The 15,744-nt window shown below is 41.0% G+C and overlaps 1 protein-coding gene and 1 long non-coding RNA gene across 5 annotated transcripts in view; both read left to right on the top strand.

Moving 5' to 3' along the window:
• Positions 1-15,744, top strand: part of LOC148335920 (vacuolar protein sorting-associated protein 4A) — a 173,045-nt gene that overhangs the window by 62,659 nt on the left and 94,642 nt on the right. For all 4 annotated transcript variants that reach the window (XM_088298435.1, XM_088298433.1, XM_088298436.1 and 1 more), the window contains exon 8: positions 9,789-9,870. In XM_088298435.1, coding sequence (XP_088154561.1) covers positions 9,789-9,870 — 82 coding nt within the window. The remainder of the gene's footprint in view (positions 1-9,788; positions 9,871-15,744) is intronic.
• Positions 1,771-5,462, top strand: LOC148335921 (uncharacterized). The gene is made up of 3 exons (XR_015844067.1): positions 1,771-4,476; positions 4,809-4,869; positions 5,037-5,462. It is a non-coding gene; the product is annotated as an uncharacterized LOC148335921 (long non-coding RNA).

Here is a 15,744-nt window from a genome sequence, read left to right as displayed (position 1 = left end):
TTATAATAATAATAATAAATTATATTTGGAAGTGCCTTTCAGGACACTGTACAGAGTAAAATGGACTGGCGAAGGACTTTTCGAGACTCATACACTCAATTTGGTGCAACGCGTGTTTGGGCCCACTCACAAAAAAGTGTTGGACAATATTATTTCTGATTACATGACAGTGCTATTTGATGTAACAACTATTGGGTCACTCTTGAGAGTGTGTATCTGATCACAAGCCGGGGAAATTCCTGCATTACTCCTGCTCGCCTCTCGGAGCACCACATCAAATAATCGAGAAAAAAAAAGAAAAAAAAAACCTTGTTAACTCAGTCTTTAAATCTGAAGGCGGTTACAATAAAATAAGTGGTGAGTTCTCTTTTTCCAAAATAGTATGTATGTGTTCCAAACACATATAATTCACGCTTGACTTCTGTATTTGGACAATGTTTATTACCTAGTGCAGCTATTGAACATGCAAGACACAACATCCTATTGTACGTAAATCCTGAATGAATGAAGAAGCAATAACAAAAATCGGATATGAATAAGAGGTAAAGGACAAAATGGGCTATCTAATAGATGCGCGCAAGAAAGTGTAGCGATGACTATAGTGACAGTGTGTGACATTATGGAATGTACAAAGTTGGCTTGCGTTCACTTACAAATTTGTATGCACCATCAAAAAGTCAAGGGAGCCGCATCGTCGTCACTTACGTCTGTTCAGCAGGGTCTCACGTGTTGAGCAGGTGTGAAGAGAAAAAAATAAAAAGAGGAAAGTACCAACCAAAGAAGATCAAACGTGGCAGTTGGACGCAGGCAAAGCTTGGTGTGGTCTCACGTGACCTTGTGATCAAGGGTGGAGCAGAGCAGGCTCGTGGCCCAAACACGGGCTCACGAAAGCCGGATTTTCACGGCTTCACGTGCGTGGTGATAATACTAAAATTTGAGTCTATTGAATTGTTCTCTTATACTTAAAATTGTTCTTTGTGCATTTCACAATTTCTAACTGGCATCAAATCTCATGTTGAACCAAATCCGAAGTCCAGGCAATTAAGACTATAACTTTGGACATCTATAGTGTTACATCGTAACATGACCAGGAAAATTGTTTTTATCATGACCTATCAGATTTCTCATGCAGAGTTAGCAGGATAAACACAGTAAATGATACACAGGCATACATTCAAATATATTTCCTTTCAATGTAGTTTTGGTAGATAATCCTGAACAGTAACCTGTAGCTGAAGTTTTTATGTAGACCTCTTGGGATCATATAAACAATATTTTATTGCAGCAGTATGAATGCTTTTATTGACCTTTCTTTGCACCAACAATGTGAGGCGCACTGTGGCTGCTGAATTCACAATAAGTCTTTTTTAGAAATATGTACAATTACCACACATTCAATTTTACTGTTGTTTTTATTTCCACTTCTCTCCCCCCTCCTCCTCTCTGCCCCCACCCTACACGTTCACAAATACATACACGCATGCGGCTAGTTACATTTATCTCTTCAACTTACGGAAGAAAATAAAATGAGCAGCAGCGGTTTTAGCAGAGTTCTGACCAAACTAAATGTATTTTTGCTTGCATAGTCTGCCAATCGTCCAAATGCGCCGCGCCGTGCATGTGCCGGACATATTTTGTCCACATGTAGAGGTCCGTCCATGTATTATAGTATTCCTGGCAACTTCATAGTATATTAGGACATACCGATGTGCCTAAACGGACTAATGAGCATAACGTGTGACAAAGCTTTGAATGGGAACTAGCATGCAATTTAGCACTGACCTCCTCGTCAGACAGCATCGGCCGTGGGTTCAATCCCCGCTCCGGCCATCCTGTGTGGAGTTTGCATGTTCTCCCTGTTCCTGCGTGGGTTTCCTCCAGGTACTGCGGTTTCCTCCCACATTCCAAAAACATGCATGGCAGGTTGATTGAACACTCTAAATTGCCCCTAGGTCTGAGTGTGAGCGTGGATGGTTGTTCGTCTCTGTGTGCCCCGCAATTGGCTGGCAACCAGTTCAGGGTGTCCCCCGCCTACTGCCCGAAGATAGCTGGGATAGGCTCCAGCAACCCCCGCGACCCGACTGAGGAGAAGCGGTACAGAAAATGGATGGATGGATGGATGTATTGTATTGTATTGAAATGATAATCAAACGCTTATTTTGAGGTTCTAAATATGAACAAAAACTCATGAAACTTTGCACACACATCAAGCCTGGCAAAATCACCAATATTTGATTAGTTTCTCGTGTAAATTTAAAAAAATATAAATTATCAAAAAAAAATAAAAAAGCCCGGATGTGTGTTTCACCTAGTTTTTTGAAAATTTGATGGAGTATTTACAAGGCCAAGACCTTCAAAAAAGTCTCTCTGAGCCATATTCTAAATTGCCAAGGAAGTCGGCCATTTTGAATTCACTTCAACTATTGTTGTGGCTTTGATAACAAAAGCTGCTCCAACTTAAACTACACAATAATTTCTCGTGAAGATTTCTCACATTTGATAATGGAAGACATCTACGAGCTTAAATTTCATTTGGTAGCGTAACCTAATGGCTAAAGGAAGCAATAACTTGTTTAGGTTAACAAGATCTACCTCATATTTGTTCGGAAGAGTATTTAGGCTGGTGGCACGTTGGCCGACTGGTTAGCACGATAGCCTCATAGTGCAGAGGTGGTGGGTTTAACTCCGGCTCTGGCCTTCCTGTGTGGAGTTTGCATGTTATCCCCGTTCCTGCGTGTTTTTCCTCCGAGTACCGGCTTTCTCCCACATTCCAAAAACATGCATGGCAGGTTGATTGGACAGGCTTAATTCAATTTCCTTTCAAATTTTTGGCCTTCTATATGGAGTCCCCCAACCTTGCCAAGCTCAGAGGGCCGTATATATCAGCCTGCAGCTCTAGTTATTATTTTTTCTATTGTCTCCGCAATCTTTCGCATTTTTGACCCCCTAAACATGCACGAAACGTGACCAAACTTTGCAGTCCCATGGGGCCTGGCAAAAAATTAAATATTTTAACATCGTTGTAAATGACGCAAACAAAATGACCCATGTCATTGAAAGAGCATCGATAGGTATCCAACGCCCTCACCCTTCCCCAGAGATTTTCCCTCTGACTTGAGAATATCAGTGAATGAATGTAACAGTAGCATGGAGTGGGGGCGGTTGAAGGCTTTGTTCGCCCTTTTTGACTTGTTAGGAAAGGCGAATCTTTGCTCCATTTGCGATGGTCCTAACCGCTCAATAGCATGCTATGTTTTATTAATTCTTGATTTTATTTCGGCACAACAGAACTTTTAACAACCAACCTTGTAGTCATCCGCTTCAATTAACAAGCCTGAAAAGAAAAAAAAAACACAAAGGACGCGTGATGGCCGTGTGTGTTTATGTCCTCCACAATAAATGTGTTAATATTTGTCACCATAACCATGAATAGAATGCTGGTTTTAAAATTAAATTGTATTGTACGTTTATATCACAACTTGTTTTGGAGTGTTATTATTTTTTTTTTTAAAGTTTGGTGAATTATCACCAAACACGAATAAAACTATTTGCCTGACTTGATTACAGTACATCAATGCAAACGCATAGGTCGGGGCAAATTCCTGCCGAGCGAAGCATTTGATGTGGTGATATTTACTTGAGCTGTGTGCCCCTGGAAGATGAAGTGGACCCAAACACCACACGGTTTTCCCTTTGCAAGTTTTGTTCGTCTTCCACAAGTACAGAAAAGAACAAAAGAAGTCAAATTGCAGCGGTTGCTCGCAAAATTGGAGAAGGAATGTTAATACTGAATTTATTCAGTAAATGGGATAAAAAAGAGTGAACTGCCATTCTCGTTTGACCATCACAGCTGCAACATTTTTAGAAACAATAATAACATAATACGAACATAGAATTAGAATTACTGCAAATTACTGCAATTTGAGTGAGTGAGCATTTTTTTAACTCACTCCTTTCCGTGAGTTATTAATTTTGGGGGAGTGGCTCACTGCCTTTTCATACCTTCCTCCTGGGGCTAATACTTGTTGACAAAACAATAGCTCAGCTTATCCCCTCGACAGAACCCTCCCTTCCTGATGGATTAGTCAAATGACCATCTATGGCAATGTGAAAAACACTGGTAGTCCAAGTGTTAAAAGGCGCAGTCTCAGTTGCAGGTGCTATTTCTGTAATTGACATATATTCATAAATAAGGTTCACCATGTTATTGGGTGCAGGCATGTCAAAACATACCTTAGCTTAGCATGCATGGACATTAAAACATATGCTTGACTAAGGGATGGAGTTGCTTTTGATGAGAGGATGACGCTTAGTCATTGTAAAAACGAGCAGGCATCAAAAGAGTCTCCACCTGCCTCACGCGCCCCAACACGGCGCACGTGTCACTAAGCCGGATTTGGATCCCGATTCATCAGAAGAATATCAAACGTAGTTAAAGCAACAGAGATTCGTCACAGGAGCCACCAGAACGAGGAGGTCAGTGCTAATACCTTGCTAGTTCCCATTCAAAGCTTTGTCCCCCGTTATGCTCACCAATCCGTGTATGCACATCAGTATGTCCTGATATATGATGAAGTTGCCAGTAATGCTAATAATACATGTACGGATCATGTGGACAAAATATGTCCGGCACATGCGCCGCGCGACGCATTTGCACGATCGGTGGATTTGCGTATCATCACTCTGAGTTGTGTGCATACAAATATATGTTTGGTTCAGTCAGAACTCTGCTCATTTTCAGTAAGTTGAAGAGATAATTCCAACTAACCAGCATGCTTGTATGTATTTTTGTACGCGTGTGTGTGTAGCGGAGCAGAGAGGAAAGACAGGGAAAGAGAGAGAGATGTGGAAATAAAAGCAACATTAAAGGTAAATATGTGGTAATTTGTACATATTTCTATAAATAACTTATTGTGAATTCAGCAGCCAAAGAGCTCCTCACATTGTTGGGGCAAAGAAAGGTTTAATAATAAAGTATTCATACTTAATCAATAAAATCTCATATTTGCAATTGTTTATATTTCTGTAATTTACAGGGCGTGCATCTCAAAGTGATGGGGATGACAGCCAAAAGACATCACTTTCACTGCGAGCATTTGACCCATGAACAGCAGACTTCCTTCAGCTGTTTATTACCAATGAGCTGCTCCAGCAAATCATGGCTGGCACAGACCACTTTGCAGACAATTATTTTGAGGCAAAACCCAGCGGTCTGTACCACTCTGTACACATAAAGTAAAATATTTGTCAACTACGGCAAAAAAAGCCACGCCACAGCAAAAATGCCCGGTCTGTCAGCGGAGCGAAACACGGAAGTGGTGTGAGACGTGTAGTATTCCCTTCCACCAAGGCAATTGTTTTAGTGTATACTATACGGCACCAAAGTGTGATTTGTAATGGGAAGGGGGGTGTACGCACACATACGTGCCCGCACTTATGTACACGCAAACACATCCACACCCTTTTTTATGTGCAAATAAACTGTTATTTTATCAAAACCACTTTGTCATGGTGTTATTGATATTTTAGAGAAGGAAAGAATTATTTAGCTGTTTGAGCTGTCACAAAAAAAGGACCAGTGTAAAAGTTGTTCTTGAAATGTTTGTTTTCACAAAAAGCTATTTTTCTCTCTTTCTTTTGTAAGGAATCAGAATTTTGACCAAATTTAGCTATCTTCTAACGCTCTCAGCGAAAAAAACGGAAAAAGATGAAAAACAAGAGTCTAATCTTTCTTTTGTTATGTGCCATGTTTTATAGCATTAGTACACAATTTTCTGTGGGTCTTGCAAAATCAGTAAAAATCTAGAAAAACCCTGGGATTGAGGGGAGTTGCTCCAGTGAAAATGGCTGGGATTTAATGAGTTAATTGGTGGAATAGCACAGTACTAGAGAAAGTCAATTTACCATTTGTGTTTGATTCTTATTGCTCAACTTTAGTTTTTTATTTCTTGAAACAGATGTTGCCTTTAGGTTGTGTGTAAAATAGTGACATCTAAGTTAATACCTTGTACAGTTTGCAATGCTCAGCCAAGTAATATAGTAATCCCTCGCTATATCGCGCTTCACCTATCGCGGCTTCGCGGAATTTTTTTACAGTGTTATTGTGAAACACGCCACATGCGCATGCGCAGTCAATCACAAATCAGAATTATCATATTAACTACACAATTATTTACAACACAGTAAATTCTATATTCTAAATCCCATAGTTTACCTATAAGCACTTAACATGAATCTTTGTAAATACCTAACAAAATAAAATATAGCACAATAAGAACTGGCTCTTACAGCTACTATCAACTCTGTTACTGCCGTTTCAATGATACACTGGCTAAAGAAAGTTTTAACGCGCACTCACTCACCATGGGTTGAAGTTGCGATGACGTTCGCTCGGCTTCACTGGTCTTGATGTTGATGTGTAGTTATGTATGTCACGTCAAACAGTCAAGGGTTAGTCTTAATCGTAGTCATTTCAGTCCAGATGTCATGCCGTGAAGTCAAGTAAATCAAATAAATAAATCAATGGCTACGGTCTTCCAAACTTCAAATCAAAACCATACGCGCATATGCGGTAATCAATACAATATACTATCTTCTATCTTCCAGTTTGTACATAAATAATGTGTCTTGAGTAAGTGTGGTTGAAAAACGGTATCCGACCAGCGTTCCCCCACCTGTCCTGCATTCGTTATTTATGGATGAACGCAACCAGTGCTGACGTCATCAATTGCCATAGTGGTGGTGTTGCCATACTGCATTACTCAAAAGAAAACTGCTCCAACAAACTCAATACAAAGGAATGAAGAAATATAAATGAATCAAATGACACAATTTCAATTTGCAATCCAAATATTAATTTACATTTTTAATATATTTAACACCTCATTCCGCTCTCTAAGGGCGCTAGTTTACAGTTCCAACAGTCCGCTATCTTGCTTTAGCTTGGGATACACGTTGAGATTCTGAGCTACGGACAATGTAAAATAATGAAAAATCACAATGTCAATTCTTTCCTAAAACAATCAAATTAATGCTCTATACCTAGTGTGTGTTAATATAGATGGCTTTTTTACCACTCTACACGCACAAACAAACCACAACAATGCATCATATCAAATGCATTGTAAAATAATTTAAAAAAATAGAAAGCCAACTACTTCGCGGATTTTACCTATCGCGGGTTATTTTTGGAACGTATCCCCCGCGATATACGAGGGATTACTGTACTGGTAAAAATTTGCTTTGTTTTGAATGACCAGTCAGAGATGACCTTATCAACAAATTTCATCATACATTCTCAAGAACACAAGTTAATGGTATAGACTAGGGGTGGGCAAACTTTTTGATTGGCGGGCCACAATGGGTTCTAAAATTTGACAGAGGGGCCTGACCAGTAGCAGATGGATGGAGTGTTTTGGTAACCTTACCACATCAGAGAAAATTTAATTTTCAATGAAAGTGAACAACAACAAGTATTACAACAATATATGTATTTGAAAAACCACAGTATTTAGAAAATAAAACATTAACAAGGTTTATTTATTTCTTTTTTTTAAATTTCGGCGGGCCGGATTAAAACTTTTAACGTGCCGCATGTGGCCCCCGGGCTGTAGCTAAATAATAAGGCCAGTGTTACTTTTGTACAACTGCTGTAAATGGTTATGAGCACTGTTGGCATTTGTCGCCAAATAGATGCAAATTACTAGGTAATAAACCCTTAGTTAAGTAAATGTACTCAATGCGTACTTAATGCGTGTTTGTTTTTTATTTTCAAGAAAGAAGATGTCAAGTAAAGACTCAACAACTGATCCAAGCTTTGTTCTGATTGTTTCTCAGGAAATAGTGCAAAGACAGATATCTGGGCGTTTTTTTCTTATCCTCACGAGGAACTGTACTCGAGCGCGTAGGTTGGAAAAATTGCGCTTTCTTTTAGCCCACCCGCACATTTTATATGATTTCTCTAGCCAGGTTTCTATGACAAGGGTAATGTAGGTTGAAATTGGTCAGCCTCGCTCCCTCTCACGGCACGGTCTGCCTCCAAGGGAAGGTCCGCTCCAGGTTGGTTATCGCCTGGAAGGTTGATTCCCGTCTGTTTCCCAAGACTGGCATTCCAAGGCTGGCCATCTCCGGCCGGCAGTCTCCTGTAATCTCCTCTGTATACAATTGTGTGTGTGTGCTTTTGCATGCAATGGCATCCTTGTGACCCTTCCAGTGCCCAATTTGGTATGTCTGCCTCTCTACGGCATATGTGGAAACTGTGCTTTATCGTATTTGTGACCATGAAGTGCTGTTTGGTTTGTAATCAGTTTATAATGTGAATATGTTTGCTGTGAATGTGAGTGTAGGTCATGAAAGTACTATGTGTCCAAGTTTGAGGATTACGATTGAAAATCACGCATTTAAACTACCGTATTTTTTCGCAGTCATAGGACGCGCTGCCTCAAAGGGCGCAACACCTGTTGAGGGTGCTATTTCTGTCTTTGAAGCACACACTGGGCGCGCCGCCTTGTAGGTACTAGCTCAGCTGCTTTTAGCATAGCAATTGCTTGCGCTGACTCAGCCCATGGCGATTCACTTTGCCTCAATACCATAAGCAATCGCCACATTTCAAAGACAGTTGCCATGATACCATTGACAATCGCTATCATTAACAATGACTCTAACCAATAATAGGTATCATGGCAATAGTCTACAAGACTACGTCAGGGGAGGGACTTCACTGGTCACCACACTCCTGAGAGTCACGGTTTAAAAAAAATAAATAAATAAATAAAACTCAGCATACAAGCAAACAATGAAACAAAGAAATAAGATTAACACAAAACATGTATCTCTCATGCCATCAATATACCAAAAATAAATTAAAATAACACAAAATGATATAGCAATGGCTTCTTGGGAGCCATTAGAGCAATGCCTTCTGGGAGCCACTCAGACTCAGCCAATCACATGGCTGTTTAGAGAGATTTGCTGTTATGCTTTGGGCTTTTTGTCTGTTGTCTAAACCTGGGACGTTTCTTGCTTGCAATAACATAAATGATAAGACAGACTACAACATTGTGGACAGCTGCCCTTTTGTCCAGCTTTCTCCCACACCATCACCCAAACACCATAGTCATATAATGTATAGTCATGGTCAATTTGAAGCATAGATGACTCACACTTTGTCCAGCAGGGTGTGCTAACATGCACTCCGAACAGCCCAATGAGTAAAAGGGTTGATGGTTGCGAGTGATACTTTGTCCATATAATGAGCGCAGGCGCTGTGTTAGTTTAGGGGAAGATTTGGGACTTTTAAGTGCGCCTTATGACTGCGAAAATACGGTAAGTGATATACATTTAGCATATGAGAATAATATAATAATCAGTAATTACCATCACTTCAATCCCAGTCATTACTGCGCACGGTAGTTTGAGTTTCATTTGATAAATGCTTATTGTCTAATCAATGTAAAACGTATTCAGTTAATATGAACCTGCTAAATTTAATAATTGACATTCGGTCCCGTAAATGTTTAAAATAATGCCACTAATCGTAATACAATGCTTCAGTACATATATGAGTATATAAAGGTAAAAACGCTAAACATAGGCCACTTGGCTGATTATTTTTGGACGATGTTTGAACCGCCATCGGTCAGGCCCTACTTATATCAGATCACATTTTGTGATCCAATATATCATAAATCCATGTAATTCCCCAAAAAATGTAATTGTTGTGCCTGTATGTAATGAAAACAAAGCCTACATGTGGTTCTGATCATTTTTAATCTATGTGATTCATATAGGTGTGGGAAACAACAACGATGGCATTTTGGTGTTGGGAGCTACCAACATTCCCTGGGTGCTTGATGCTGCCATCCGCCGAAGGTTAGAGGTCACTGCAATACTGTTCTTGCGGGCGAAATAAAGTGTTTTCTTTTCTGGTTGGTTCCATTAACTTGTATTGAGACGTCACTTTTTTCCTTTTTTTTTTTAACATAAAGGCGACGTGCCAGTGGACCCCTGCGTACACATGTTTCAGCAACTCGATTTGCATATTGTTTGATTATTTTCTATTTATTCATTTTAAAACATTAACTACTTCATAAAATATTTTCTTTCAATTCTGACCATACTAGCCAGTCTACTAGTGGGCTAGTGAAGTATTGATTGCTTGTTTGTTTGGAAGGGCTTGGTCTGATGCGCTGGCGGCTTTGTTACCTGTTGTTACTTGGCTGTGTCATGAATCAGGGAGTCCATGAGTGGTTTGCTAAAAGGTATAGTTTATTCATCGATCCTCCATCTTAAAATCACTCTAAAACACAATCAATAGGGTCATACTAACTCCGCCAAAGCGGCCAAAACTTGTATGCCCTTCTAATCAATACCTGTCCGCTCTTTCCTCCTCTTCCCTTTTATACGCTAAGTCACAGCGCCACACAGTGCTCAACAAAAGTAACCCATGTACATGTTTGACCCATATTTGGCTTTTACACACATGACAATTCCCACCAATATGTCAAAAAAGAAAAAAGGCACTTGAAATTTTGAGAGCATTTTGAATAAATTAGATCCCACACACTAAGCATAATTTGGAAATTGGTCTTTCAATTATATTGGATTGGTTCTCAATTTTGCGGATCTCACTAACCCATGAGCATCTGCACTGACTTCCAAGATGCCCAAGTCATTGGGTTCATCTGACAGTTCCCTCTGAGCTGTCCATCTGCTCCAGCCTATTAAGGTCATCCTCGTAGATCTGGATTCTGCACCAGAAGCACTAGTTGGGGGCAGTGTCCTGGAGTAGTGTGGGGTAGTGTGGAGATTAGAGTGGTTAGCCATTAGCAGCAGCATTAGCGATGAAAAGCTCTAAACAATTGACAATTGAGGAATGCTTTTCTGGTAAAAAAAAAAGCTTCCCGAAACCTGTTTGTTTGAAAGGATAACGCTTCATTGTCATCAAACCAAATAGCCGTCGAAGAGGCTCCGCGTGCCTTGCAGCTAGCATCACCGGCGACGTCAGATGACAAGGACGACGTCCATGCCGGACCATCACGATCCTCACGTAGTGCACATCGCCCACAAATTGTCTCGCCGGAGTCGAGCGATGAAGACCGCGGCACAGGTATCTCACATGGTCCTCATCGCTCACAAACTTTCTCGTCGGAGTCGAGGACTCCGCGCGTGACTTCACCAACGCAGACTTCTGATAGTGAAGACGAATTCAAACAGGATTTGGACCCCTTCTTGTCCGACAAGAATGTGCCTTCGGACAACAGTGAAAGCAGCAGGGAATCCTCACCAGACCCCCCTAAACGAGGAGGTAAGTGCTTGCAAGTTCCCATTCAAAATGTGGTTACCCTTCATGCAAATATTGTACAGATCATGCTTCTTGCGGACAAAATATGTAGCGTTAATGTACAATTAACGCAAGAGTAACTAAGCAAGTCTGTTGCAACAGTACTGAGTGGTGTGGTAATTCTACATACCGTAATTTCCGGACTACAAGCCGCTACTTCTGTCCCCAAACTTTCAACCCTGCGGCTTATTCGGCCAATTTATGTAATTTTTCTTACGGCCGCCAGAGGCGCTCGAGTAGAAAAGATAAGATTAAGACCGGTGGAATATATGCGTCGAGGAAGACTGCAACTTCTTGTCTTGTGCATAAATTAAATTAGCGTGAACAGACCCTCATCATGGAAAATGCAAAAAGAAAGGCATATGACGCAGCTTTCAAGCTAAAAGCAATCGAGCTGTCCGATAAAGAAGGAAACAGAGCTGCTGCACATAAACTTGGCATAAACGAATCGATAGTGAGACGCTGGAAACGGCAGCGGGAAGAACTGGAGCAATGTAAAAAGACGAAAAAAGCTTTCAAAGGTTATAAAGGCAGGTGTCCCGAACTGGAAAACATTCTAGAAGATTGGGTGAACACACAGAGAGCAGATGGCCAAGGTGTTTCGACTGTGCAGATCAGACTGAAAGCAAAAACAATCGCCACCAAAAAGAAAATTCTGGATTTCAAAGACGGCTCACCGTGATTTTTACCAGTATGTTCTTTTACCAGACCTGTTATACTGTGTTGCTACTGTGTTGCTAGCATGTTGCTACCGTCTTACTGCTGCGTCACAGGCACCATTTGGGAAGAAAGTTATATTATTATTATTGTTAAGTTATATTATTAAAACTTTGAAAACAGTCTCTGTGTACCGTCTTTCTTTGTAAGTATGTTTACATGTTTTAATGTGGGCACGTGCGGTTTATATGCATGTGCGGCTTGTGTATGGACAACATCGGGTTTCCTCCCAAAATGTAGTGGGTGCGGCTTATGATCAGGTGCGCTCTATAGTCCGGAAATTACAGTACTTTCTAAAATTCACACATTGGGTATACCGCAGCAAAAGAGTTCCTCCTCGCGTTGTTGGTGCAAAGAAAGGTAAATAAAAGTATGACACTTCACACTCCAGCAATAAAATATATATTTCCAATTGTTTATAGTTCTATAATTTACAGGTCATGCACAGGAAGCAGTGGTTGTCTCTCAAGATGGCATCAAATTGGATTTCAACCAAAGAACATCCCCTTTACAGTAACCCCTGGGCCACTGAATGCTTCTGCACATCTGGAGTCGGAGGAGCCAGCTAACATCCTGCAGCTGTTTATAACGGATGAGCTGCTGCAGCACATCGTGGATGCCACCAATCCCTTCACAGGCAATTTTTTTTACACCAACCCCAGTGTTCCTCAACGCAAAAAATTGCGATGGAGACCAACTACTGGTGCAGAACTAAAATGTTTTTTTGGGCTCAGTTTCATCGCACGATTTGTGAAAAAAATCAACCCTTGCGATGTACTTGTCTGTACATCATTTAAACACGAACCCTATTTTTGGTCAGACAATGGCAAGGAACCGATATCAAAACCTTTTGAGGTTCCTCCATTTCAATACAGCTACATCATTTGATGCATCAGGGTCAATCAGTTACTCACTGACCTGCTGGACAAATTTAAGACACTGTACCAACCGAATAAAGACATTTTTATAGATGAGGGGATGATGAAGTGGCGAGGGCGCCTTTCCTTCAGGGTTTTCAATCCACATAAACCAGTGCATAAAATCATAGATACTGTGTGACATTGAAACAGGATATTGTTTCAATTTGCAGCCATACAAAGGGGATGCTTGCACGGTTGCCAACATTGTGTTGTTGCTTCTTGACCGCCTCACTGGACATGGATACTCCCTCTCTATGAAGAATTTTTACAATTCAGTGGACATGTGCACAAGGCTTTTTGAGGCAAAGAGTCATGTGTGTTGCACGCTTGGAAAAAAACAGGGGAGAGCCACAAATAATAAAGAAGGCCACAAAGAGCACCTTGAGGCCAGGGGGAACAGTTGTCTGCCATAATTGCAATGTGATGGTGCTTGCATGGCAGGACAAGCGGATTGTGAAGATGGTGACCACCTGCCACAAGGATGAAACGCATAAAGTCGACGTGTGGAAGAAAGGTGAAAGGAGAAAGATTAGCGTGATGAAGCTGCAGTGTGTTGTAATTTACAACTCATGCATGAATGGGGTGGACAGATTCAACCAAAACACTGCATACTACCCCTTTATGTGGAGGACCCTAAACTGGCCAAAAATGTTTGTTGCTTATTTATTTCAATTGAGCATGTTCAATGCTTTTATGTAATTTTTCAAGCCAGTCACCCAGACAAGTCACACTCCCTTCTCAAGTTTATGATGGATGTTGCAGACACATGGACATCAAAGCCACGCATCATGGCGGAAGTGAATGTTGAGGGTGCTGTGGGTGAGGGAAAAAATCCTCGGGCCCCTTACAAAACAGACCCACCAATTCGGTTTGCACAGCCTTTGAACAAGCACAAGCTTGCATATTTGCCACGGAGCACCAAAGCCAGTCCACAGAGGAAGTCAAGCGGAGTGAGACAAGAATGTGGTCTGAAATATGTTGTGTGCCCTTGCATCAAGGCAACTGTTTTATTTTGCAACACACAAAAAAAGTATGTATAAATGCTAGAGTGGAAGGGACACGCGCGTGCATGCACTTGTACATGCACACACACATGCACACTTTCATTTCTTTACATTGTTCAACAGTTCAAAACAGTTCATTTCAACAGTTAAGTCGTTTGGTGTTATTTGCAAATAATCTGTTATTTTGTAATCAAAAACACTTTTTTGTGCTGTTTTTATTTTATAGGAGGAACACCATTATTTAGATGTTTGAGCTGTCATAAAAGCCATAAATAATAGTGTCACAGTTCAAATTATGGTTGACATGTATCAGTTTACAAAAAGCTAATTTTCTCAGTTTTTTCCCCAGAAATTGGAGTTTTCATGAAATTTTCTAATGCCGATTGCTCAAGAATGGAAACACAGAAACAAACTTTTTTTTCTGTTCACAGAAGAGAGTCTCATCTTTCTTTTGGTCTGCTCCATGTTTATATAGCATTGGAACAGAATATTTTGTGGGCCTTGAAATATTAGTCAAAACCCAGGAAAAGGGTTGCTCCAGTGAAAATGGCTGGGATTAAAAGAGTTAACAATATGTTTTTGAGTTTCCACTCCATTAAGCACTTCATTTTCAGTATTTGTGTCCGTGTCCAAAGCACACACTTCCATTGTATGTGCTGGCAGTAAACGCAACGCAAGTTCAGTTCAGGTGAGCAGGCGAAAGTAGGTCAAAGAGTCACATGATCCAGCCCAATTTGTAAGAATGCGACGCTCGAAGTAATTATAACGCGCATAGCTTTTTTAAGTGTGCACACAATTGGCCATCAATAGTGTAGCGCTACATATACCTCTCGTTGGGTGCCTTAACTCTAAATCCAAATGATGTTGGCGGTGCTCCAGTCCACTCGGTGGTCAACAGCGCTACTCGGGATGAGTAACAACCACCATGGCTGGCTGCAAAGTCAATCAACACCGGTTGCTCCTCCACACACCTGCTTCCCCGATCGTCCCACGCCGTCTGCGTTGCTCCAACTGATCCGTCATTTCCTCCAACACAGTCTGTTGTTGGGCAGGATTTGACAGGATACTAGCGAGTCTAATAGTTAGGTCTCTTAGTCTGTTTTGACCTCAGCATGATGTTTACCATCAGAAACTGCACAGTACACAAGGCCCGCAGAACAAACTCCGATTAGGAGCACAAAGAGAAGACATTGTCAGAGCGGGAGCCATGCGTGACTGCTGGTTAAAATGCTTCGGAATTCCTGAACTCCTGTTGGCAATGTTCCGACGGACAAATTTGCTGCTATTTCAGACATTTGGGGGAGGCCTGTTCAGAGTTGTGTGATGTCCGACAACCAACCCAACACACAATGGTTGACAGTGAATTCCAAAAAAGCTCAGATGTGCTTTTGCATCTCAACTGAACAAGTTTGGAATAAAGTTTTGGATTGCAGCAGACTTAGACACTAAGTACTACTTAGGGAAAGAACCCAGCTGTGCCATAGAAGAGCGACTTGCAGACAAAGTTGTAACAAGGCTGATCAAACTCTTTTTGGACTGAGGCAGCACTAATCAATTTTATTGCATCGTCTCTGGCGAACAGACTTCTAAAATGCAAAACAACTCTGCTCGCCATGCTGAACAGAATTTATCGGGTCGTTCCAGAGCAGACGAAAAACTGTTTTCTACATAGGTGTTCACTTCTGGCAGTACGCTGCTGACAGTTTATGAGAAATATCGGTCTTGTCAACACGCTGCAAAACAAAGTGGAGCTTGAAGAAGA

This window comes from Idiotropiscis lumnitzeri, chromosome 6 (genome assembly GCF_059441095.1).
Source record: "Idiotropiscis lumnitzeri isolate Australia: NSW breed Sydney's pygmy pipehorse chromosome 6, RoL_Ilum_1.0, whole genome shotgun sequence".
In the NCBI taxonomy this organism is placed as follows: Eukaryota; Metazoa; Chordata; class Actinopteri; order Syngnathiformes; family Syngnathidae; genus Idiotropiscis; species Idiotropiscis lumnitzeri.
This window is presented reverse-complemented; position numbering and strand designations above follow the sequence as displayed.